This window comes from Tamandua tetradactyla, chromosome 9 (genome assembly GCF_023851605.1).
Source record: "Tamandua tetradactyla isolate mTamTet1 chromosome 9, mTamTet1.pri, whole genome shotgun sequence".
Lineage (NCBI taxonomy): Eukaryota > Metazoa > Chordata > Mammalia > Pilosa > Myrmecophagidae > Tamandua > Tamandua tetradactyla.
This window is the reverse complement of record NC_135335.1, coordinates 50,011,899-50,021,557: the sequence shown is the minus strand read 5'-3', so window position 1 is coordinate 50,021,557 and position 9,659 is coordinate 50,011,899. Positions and strand designations below refer to the sequence as shown.

Below are 9,659 nucleotides of genomic sequence, written 5' to 3'. Positions count from 1 at the left end.
GGGCTTCAGCGGTCTGCTCACGGGTGTACTTAGAACCGGGGTCCCTCCGGGGCTGGGGACGGAAAGCGCAGGGCATGAGCTGAGGATGCGGAGTGCTGACATTCCCGTTTCCTCTACTCTTAGAGCCGTTCCCGGGACCCGAGCGGAGCTAGGCGGGCTCTGCTTGGCCTTTTAGGAAAGGGCGCCTGGACAGTAACTCCTGTCTTGAAGTTCCGGGATGGGGCAGGTTGGCTTCAGCCAGCGGTGTGTGCTCCCTGGGGTGGAGACGCAGGGCTGACCCGCATCAGGCCCGGGCAGAGGGGCCTGGGTGAGCGCCCGCTAAGTGGTGAGGCTCCCTGGGAGCAGCGAACCTGCGCGGCAGGGCCCTGGGGCGGCAGCGTGCAGGAGGTCAGTGTGCAGCCGCCTGAGAAAGTGGAGTCCATGTGCCAATTAACAGGGTCAGGGAGTGGGTGTCCCCCGAAAACCGGGCCAGGCACTGGGGACTGTGAGTGTTTGCAGAGCGGAAAGGCAAACAAGAGAACATGGCAGAGGTGACCAGAGGAAGCCCCTGTCACCCCTCTCCAGGAGGCCCCGAGGGCTCATGGAGCTGGCGGGCTCCTCAGAAGGTGGAGTCTGGTGGAGTCTGCTCGGGCCCAGGCTCTGAGAGTGAGCAAGTCTTCTCAGAAGATGAGAGGCCGGCATGTTCAGGGCGTTGCTCCCAGAGCCAAGGCCCATCCGCAGGCAGGCCCGAGCTGGAGCCCCAGGCACAAGGCACAGGCCTCTGGGACCTGACCGCAGCTTTGCTCCCCATGCCGGCCTGAGCGGGCAAACCTAGACCCCCCCCCCCCAACACCAGCGCTCACCTGCTCCATCTGCCACCGCCCTTCCAGGCGAGCCCCACGCCCCCGGCCCTCCTCCCCAGAGCCTGGCACCCATCGCTGGCCCTGGCCTCTTTACCAGGCACGGAGCGAGTTGTTTGTAAACAATAAATAATGGAAAGTACGAAGGTGTCGGCAGAAGCTTGGGCAGAAACCTAGAAACTGGAAGGAGATGAGGAGGGCTATGGGGGAGGGGAAGAGTAGGAGGAGGAAAAGGGAGAAAGAGAAAGACTGAGAGATTCATTTCTACCCGAGAAGCCCCGGTGGCTAGTTTCTTATTATTTACAGGAAGGTGATATTAGCAATTCAGGTGAGAAAGAAATCAACACGGCCCGCCAGGAAATCAATACAGAATTCAAAAACAATTATTAATGTCATTTGACTCGTGTTCTTTATATATCTCTCCCGGCTACAGACGCTAAACTGTCTGAATAATTTGCATGGAGCGGCTATTCATTATTTCCGATGGTTTCCCTTCGCCAGCAGCTCGGACGTGGCCGGCTGCGGTCCAACGCGATCGGAGAACTCGTATTTTCATCTGTAAATTAAAGCAATTACGCAGCAGATATTATATGATGTGTATTGTGGTCTCCAGACAGTCATCAATCACCTTCAACCGAGCTGTCAGAGCGGGCAGATTTCCTTTCTGGGAGGCAGGCTTGCAGCTGGGGAGAGGGCGCGAACGTCATCCTTAATTAGAGGGCGACCCCGGGGCGGTTCACAGGTCTGAACCCAAGCATCTTTCTGAGCAAGTCTGCACAGCGCCGCGCCCGCTCCCCTCCAGGCGACCGCGGGGGGCTGAGCCGGGCGGGAGCGCCGGGGACGAGCGCGGCGGCGCAAAGGGAGGGAGCGGGTCCCAGGTGGTCTAACTCCCCCGTGCCGCCTCGGCCGACTCGGGAAAGGACCCCGGGCCGGGACTGGCTGGGGAAGCCCTGGGGTGGGCAGTCGGCTCCCTCCCCGGACCGCCCCGAGCGCCCCGGGCCGGGTGTTGTGCAAAACAGGCGAGGGAAGGGGTGGCACCTTGGCCCGGCGCCCAGAGCCCCCCTCCCCGCACCCAGCCCCGCGGTCTCTGGGCCGAGCGAGCTCAGCAGGAGGGGCCCGCGGTCGGGTTGGGAAACCTGCCCTTCGGCGCGCGCAGGAGCGCCTGGCAGTAGTCCCGGGCTTAGCCGCGAGGGGCAGGGGGCGACGGCGGCAGAAAGCGGCGGAAGCGGAGCGGTGGGGGGAAGGGGGCAGGAAGAGGGAGGCTAGGGTCCTGGGCCCAGCAGGAACTTCAACACCCGGGGTGGGGAGCGGTCCCCGGGAGACTCTGCGGCTGAGAGTGCCAGAGCCGGCGGCGCGGGCCCGGACAGGCCCGGGAGAACCGGAGCCCAGGAGCCCCGGGGTGGCGGACTCTGGGAAGGGCCGAGGCTCGCACCCCGCCGGCATTTGACCTCCAGATGCGGACAGTCTTGTGGCCGCAGACGACTCTGGCGTCCGATCCCCGTTTCAGGATCGACTGGTGGGAAAGCTCAGAGACCCCTGCGGGGGAGGGCTGCGGACTCGGGGCTAAACAATAGCGACGGCCGCGCGCCCGCCTGGAGTCGGAGGAAGGTCTTGCCGAAAGGCTGGCCGGCCGGCTTCTCCCCCCAGGCCCGGGCTCATTTCGTCTGTCGATTGCATCTTAAATGAAAACTCGCTCGGGCGTCCCTTCAAGCGTCTCATCTGAAATTGAGACTAATGATTACAGTGGGGTGGGGAGGGGCAGCTGCTCATTAATTAATTTCTAATTAAAAGTGCCTCCCGTCCTCGGTGGCTAAGGAGGAAACACCGTGCGTCGGGGCGGTATTGATTCCTAGGATGGGACTCATTTGTCAGAAACCCCGATGGCCTCGCGCGCCCCCCGCCCCGGGACCACCGGTCCTGAGTGACCCGCACCGCTCGGCCGGGCCGGCTGCCTGGGATCTGACGTCAGCGTCTCGGCCGCAGAAAGCCGCGCACATCTGACCTGATGGGTTGGCTCCACTCCTTTTTGCTTTTGTTTTTATTTTCTTTTATTTATTTATTTATTTACTGTAAAATATGTATTTGTGTCGCCGCGGCAAAGCCGGTCAGTCCGAGAGAGCCCTCGAGGCCTCGGATCCGGAGGCTAAAGGAATCGCTGCGGCTCCTGCCTCCCACTTTCGTGCCGGGTTTAAAAGTTTGCCGCCCAAGCGGACGCGTTGACCGGCTCCTCTGCTTCCTCCAGGTCCTGCTAGCCTAGGTCCTGCTAGCCTAGGACCCCGCGGCCCCGGAGCAGTGGCCGCGCCACACCGGCCTCCGCGCCCAGGACTGCGCCGGCCCCATCCGCCCTCCCCGGGCCGCGCCCGCCATGTCCTACCCGCAGTTCGGATACCCCTACTCATCGGCTCCCCAGGTGAGGGGTCCCGAGGGCATCGGGAAACGCGCTCCGAAGCGCCAGCGGGGTTGGGCGTGGAGGAAACGCGACCGACGACGCGGGGGCGATGGGAGCGAGCCCAAGGTCGCGGAGAAACTCGACGGGAAACCGTATCCCCTCCTCGTTGAACCCCGGGTCCCGAGGCTGCACCCCCTGGAGCCCGTCCCGCGGAAAGCCCCTGCGATAAGGCAGCACCGGGGCTTTACCCGGCCCTGGACACCTCCGGAGAGGGCGTTGCGGAAAATGGCTCTGCGGTTGGGCAGGTTGCGCCCCCCGGGGCCGCGGGAGGCCAGGCTCGCGCGGGCGAGCGAGGGGAGGAGCCGCGCAGCCGGCGGGCGGACCTTAGGGACACGGGACACGCCGTGGAGGGCGGTGCGTGGAGGCCCGGTCTTCCTCGCGACTCCTTTCCGCAGTTCCTGATGGCCACCAACGCCCTGAGCACGTGCTGCGAGTCGGGCGGCCGCACGCTGCCGGACTCCGGGCCCGCCGCCTCGGCCCAGGCTCCCGTCTACTGCCCGGTCTACGAGAGCCGGCTGCTGGCCACCGCGCGCCACGAGCTCAACTCGGCCGCCGCGCTCGGCGTCTACGCGGGCCCTTACGGCGGCTCGCAGGGCTACAGCAACTACATGACCTACGGCTCCGAGGCGTCGGCCTTCTACTCGCTGGTAAGGGGGGGTGGGGGCGCCGCGCCACTAGCCAATACCGCGCTCCCCGCGCGCCCCGGAGGCAGGGCGCCAGGGCTGGGCGCCGCGGGCGTTGCGGAGGCCGCAGAACACCCTTGCTGCCTTCCACTTGGCCTCCTAGCCTGGTCCCTGGGGACACTCCCACCCTGGGGATTGGGGCGACCTAGCTTGTGGGGCGCTGTGTGGGCCGCACTTGTTTTAGGTCCACTATTAAAATCTGAGATCTCTGGTGCAGTACGAGGGCGCTCGTCCGCCGTCACCCCCTTAATGCTTTTCCTTCCCTTTCTCAGGCCCCTCTGCCCACTTTGCCTGCCCCTCCCCCTTCCTCTCCTCCTTTGCTCCCTGGGACTTACCCCTCCATCTCCCTTTTCCTCCCTGTCCCCTCCTGTCCCACCGCCATGCTCCCCCATCTCTCCTCTCCTCTCTCCGATGCCCTGGCTCGTCCTTCCTCCCTTCCTTCCTCCACTCTTCCACGCCTCCCTCCTCTTCCCTCCACGCCCACTTCTTGTTCCTCCCTTCCCTACTCCTCTACCCCTTCCCCTCCCGCTCCCCACCCTCCAGTTCCCCACCCTCCAGTTCCCCCTCCCTCCCCCTCTTACCTGGTCCCCCATCTCCTCTCACCCACCGCACCCCACCCCCAGCTGAGCGTCTTACTCCACGAATTGGGGACCCTGCTCTAAGGTGGTCAAGAAAAGGACTTCCTGCGAGGGAGCGTGGGAGGGAGAGTCTGGGGGCCGCGGGGGTCAGAGTAGGGGCTGCCCAGGGCTCTGGAGCAGGGCGCTGGGGGTCGGCTGGGTGGCGGCCCGCGAAGCCGTGAGCCCAGACTCTTGGTTCCCACAGAACGGCTTCGAATCCAAGGATGGGGCGGGGTCTGCGCATGCGGGCCTCGCGCCCGCCGCCGCCTACTACCCGTACGAGCCAGCGCTGGGCCAGTACCCTTACGACAGGTGAGGGCCCCGCCTCCCCCCGCCTCCCCCACGGGTCCCCACTCCCCGCGGACCCGCTGCCATCAAAGCCCTCCCCCACCATCCCCGCCCTCCACGCCACCCCCCCCCCCCCGGGAGGCTCGGGAGACCTGAGGTGACCACGTGGGCCGTCCAGGCCCGGCCTCCAGGAGCGCCTAGCGTCCCGGGCTTAAAATGCGTCTCCTCCCCTCCCCTCCCGTCACGGACTCGCCGAGTCCTCGCAGTACCGTGGTTTTCGGGGCAGCCTCTTGTCAACGGCCTGGTCTCCGCTGGCTGCGTCCTCATGGGGCTTGCGATGGCTTCCCCCGTCCCAAAAGGGATTGGGAGGCCAAGCCCCCCACCCCTACAATGGAAACTACAGGGGAGCCCCCGACGGCCCTCCTCGCCCACTCACTAGCGAACAGCACCCCCCAGCTTCCGCTGGGTCAGGATAAATTTTTAACGGAGAAAAGCCGACTTAGGCCTCCGGGCGCTCATAACCCCTTCTGCCCAAAGGCGTTAAATGTTCAAATGAGGTTTGGTGTCGATCTGATGTTTTTACGGTTTCGGAGCCAAAAGAGAAGGACAGAGGACCCATAAGGTCCACAGACCAAGTCTGTGCGGAGGGCAGAGTCCCGGGGGGCCTGGCGCCCGCGCTTCCCCCCCCCCCCCCCCCCCCCCCGCCCCGGGACTGCCCCGCTGGCTCCGGAAGGAAGCAGGCCCGGGTAAGTTTAATTAGATAGAGATACCGAATTCGCCCTGGGGCGAGCGCGGTGGTGTCCTCCCGATCTTAACACGCTCCCGCGACGGAGAAGTAAGGCCCGCATGGGCCTGGCCCTCCGCCGCGGCGGCGCCCCATTGCAGCCTGTCTCCAGGTACGGGACCGTGGACAGCGGTACGCGGCGCAAGAATGCCACGCGCGAGACCACGAGCACGCTGAAGGCCTGGCTGCAGGAGCACCGCAAGAACCCCTACCCCACCAAGGGCGAGAAGATCATGCTGGCCATCATCACCAAGATGACACTCACGCAGGTCTCCACCTGGTTCGCCAATGCCCGCCGCCGCCTCAAGAAGGAGAACAAGATGACGTGGCCGCCCCGGAACAAGTGCGGAGATGAGAAGCGGCCCTACGGCGATGGCGAGCGGGACGAGGGAGAGGAGGAAGCGCGCGAGGAGCCTCTCAAGAGCGGCAAGAACGAAGGTGGGTGGAAGGAGGGCGCTGGGGCTGAGGCTGGGGCGCCAGGCCCGGGCATCTGGGAGTCTCCCCGCCCCTATGGCACTGAGCAGGGACTGCAGACTCCCAGCCCCTGCACCCCACTCGCCCTGCTTGGGGCCCTGTCGGTGTTTGGAACTGTGGCCGCCAACCGGGAGCATGAAATTCTTAGACACCGCACCCTACCCCTCACCCCACTCCCCCCGTAACTTGTGGCTGAATTCCATCTGGCCCCCTTTGCCAGTCTGCCACCTAGGAGCCTCTGAAGACCAGGGGAGGCATGAGGAAACGCCCTGGGCGCCTTCCCTAGCCACAGGGTAACTTAGAGTTAGGGAAGGGAGGGACGTGGGGGGCTCAGAGCTTTCTGATGAACTGCCCTCCATCTCTCTCCCTCCCCTGCGGTGTCCCCTCCTGGGGCAGAGCTCATTGGTAAGGAGGAGAAGGAGCTGGAGCTCAGTGACCTGGAGGACTTCGACCCTCTCGACGCGGAAGCAACAGAGTGTGAGCTGAAGCCGCCCTTCCAGTCCCTGGACGGCCTCCCCACCGCCCACGACGGCCCCGGCGCCGCTGGCGAGGAAACCTCAGGGGCGCTCCGGATGCCTCTGGCCGCCGGTGGTGGAACAGCCTTGGACCAGGACTTGGAGAGGGCCCGGAGCTGCCTCCGGAATGTGGCGTCGGGGAGCGAGCAACAGCCGGGACCCGGGGATGTCCCGCAGGCCTGCGAGGCCAAACTGGGCTTTGCGCCGTCAGGGGCGACGGCGAGCCTCGAGGCCAAACCGCGCATCTGGTCCCTGGCGCACACGGCCACTGCCGCGGCCACCGCCCTAAGCCAGACTGAATTCCCCTCGTGCATGCTCAAGCGCCCAGGCCTCGCCCCTCCTGCCGCCGCCTCGTCGGCACCCGCCGCGTCCTCGCCGGTGGCCCCCGCCCCCGCCGGTGCCCTGGACAGACGCCAGGATTCCCCGGTCACCAGTCTCAGAAACTGGGTGGACGGGGTCTTTCACGACCCCATCCTCAGGCACAGCACTTTGAACCAGGCCTGGGCCACCGCCAAGGGCGCGCTCCTGGACCCGGGGCCGCGGGGACGCTCGCTGGGGGGCGGCGCTAACGTGCTGTCTGCGCCCCTGGCGCGCGCCTTCCCAGCCGCGGCGCCCCACGACTCCCCAGCCGCCGCCGCTGCCAAGGAGCTGTTCTCGTTGCCCAAGCCGGGAGGCAAGCCCTTCTGCGCCTAACGCCAGTCTGGGGCCCACCGAGCCGAGGAGAGAGTGGGCGCTCGGGAGCCGATGCGGGAGGCGCAGACTGTTTTTCTACTAAGTACCCGAAGAAAGACAAGAGCGCAACAGCGCCCAGGCCGCCAAACCCACTGGAAAGGGCGGATCTGAACTCGGTCTCCCGAGGCCTAGGACCCAGCCCTGCGCGACTGCACCCAGGTTCCCAGTCCCCGCCTGTGGAAAGGAGCATTTGGCCCTCCCTTAACTCCGGTTCCCGCGGGGCAGCGCTGCTCTCGGAGCAGAGGGGAGCCGTCCCGAAGCATAAAGTTTACGTCCAGAAGTTTACATGGAGAAGAAATTCAGTTCCAAGGCTTTGCTTTGTTTTGCTTCCTTTTGGATTTGAGGCATGCCGTGTGGGTTAGGAGGCTCCTGGCCCTGTTGCCCTTTTGATTTCATCCTAGCACAACAGTTCTCACAGATAGCACTTCCACCGAGTTTACACTATTGCACACTCTTAACTCGATCAAATTATGTTTTTTAAAATGTATGTTCTCACCAATAATTGCCTGCTTCAGAGGCTAAATAACAAAACCCAATAAAACGGAGTGATGGTGTTTGCATTGCCAGATGAGTACGTTTCAGAGTTAGAGGCTTGGAAACTTCTGAGAAGACAAGGTCCTAATCCGCAAGGGAAGTGGGGTGGGGGGGGACTGGCCCAGACCCCACCTCAATAAAGTCGCTTGCAGAATCCAAGACATAAAGTAAATCCTTAAAAAAAAAAAAAAAAAAAAAAAAAAGACTAGCAACTGTAAAGTTTAAGGGTTCTGTTTACCTCTGGGACAGAAATGGATGAGAAACCCAATGCTTTTAAACTTCTCCACGACCAGACTCCTGACATTTTTGAAAGCAGGGGTTCCTTTGACTAGAGTAGAATAATTTTGAAGCTTTCTAGGTTTCCTGGGACTGCGGTCCTGACAAGGGGCAAAGTGGGGGGACTTCCAGTACAGAGGCATTTTTCCGAGCCCACCTTTGCAGGGAGGCGTCCTCCGAGTACTCCTGCGGGTCTTCTCACCCCGCCCTGCCTCGCTCCAGGGTCAGGCGACTTCGCCATTGGCATTGACTCTGCGGACTGCGGCGGCTGCGGGAAGGGGAAACGCTTAGCCGGCTGCAGGCGGGAGCCGGGCTGGAAGGACAGGCCGCTGGGGAGGAGGCGGGAGGTTTCAGCCTGGGGCTGGGAAGAACCTGGGGCCAGGACCCGCGAAGAAATTGTCAATGGGCAGACAGACGTTCCTGCTCGGGCTGGAGGCGGCTTTGTTAAAAAACGCGGGTTCCCACCCCCTGGCAGCCCACCCCCGCCGGGCCATGTAGGCGGGTGGGGCGCCGCTCCTGTGTGCTGGATGATCGCGGTCTCTCCACGCCTCCCGTGGGTGTCTGGCCGATTGCTCCTTGAGGGCAGTGGGTGAGCGCGGAGCGCACTGACCCAGGCTCGCCCCTGTCTGCAAGTGTGCTGTGCAAGACCCTGCCTGGCTTCACAAGACCCAGATGTCCCGGGGTAGGACCACGGTGAGCCGTGTGCAGGGACCGGCGGAGCGGCCTGAGGATTCCGCGATCCGGTGCGCGACCGCCTGGGATGCGAAGAGAGATTGGCAGCGAAAAGAGGACAGGCCGAGACCCGGGAGCGGGCGGGCGGCCTTCGAGGACACCGGAGCCGGGCGCCCTTTCTAACGCGACCCCGGGGCGGTTTGTTCCCGGGCCTGAGGCCCAGGAGTTTGCAAAGCAGGCCCGGGCATCGGGGCGTCTGCACGTACCCGAGGGAAGGAGGGGCCCCGGGGCCGGATCCAGGAAGCCTGGGCCGGCGGGGCACTCGTGAGTGGCGGGTCCCGGCCGGGCCGAGCCCAGGCCTGCCCTGGCCGCCGCGCGGTAATTGGATTGTATCCGGCCCGCGCGCTGTCACCGTATTGACTTTCGCTCTCTTGGATGATATTATCGAGATTCCGCCGCGCCGCGGACGCGCCTGTCAAGAGGCTGCTGCGCGAGCCCCCGGCCTGGCGAGCGAGCATCAGCCAAGATAATTTGAAGTGAAATTTTCATTTTGACAGTAAACCCCTCAATTTCTAAAGGCTCCGGGCTCCGAGAGCTCGCTGGCAGGGGGAGGCTTTGCAGAAAGCCCACGTCTTAGACTGAAAAGGGCAAAAGAACTCGAATTAGTTGTAATAGATAAAAGGGCAAAAATAAAGAGGCAAGGGTACTTGACAATAAGAGCGAAAGTGGAGTCCCAGGGGAGCGCGCGGCGGCTGGGCCGGGGCGCCAGGAATACTAATGCGCCAGCGCGCAGCCG

The 9,659-nt window shown here is 63.9% G+C and overlaps 1 protein-coding gene across 2 annotated transcripts; it reads left to right on the top strand.

Moving 5' to 3' along the window:
- The first annotated feature begins 3,204 nt into the window (after positions 1-3,204).
- IRX4 (iroquois homeobox 4) lies at positions 3,205-7,342 on the top strand. 2 transcript variants are annotated; one of them, XM_077115110.1, is made up of 5 exons: positions 3,205-3,249; positions 3,684-3,935; positions 4,794-4,900; positions 5,773-6,098; positions 6,531-7,342. In XM_077115110.1, exons 1-5 carry the CDS (start codon positions 3,205-3,207, stop codon positions 7,340-7,342), a joined length of 1,542 nt encoding a protein of 513 aa, XP_076971225.1. The 2 variants fall into 2 exon arrangements, with proteins under 2 accessions (XP_076971225.1, XP_076971224.1); XM_077115109.1 differs by having other exon boundaries at positions 5,710-6,098.
- The last annotated feature ends 2,317 nt before the right edge of the window (positions 7,343-9,659 follow it).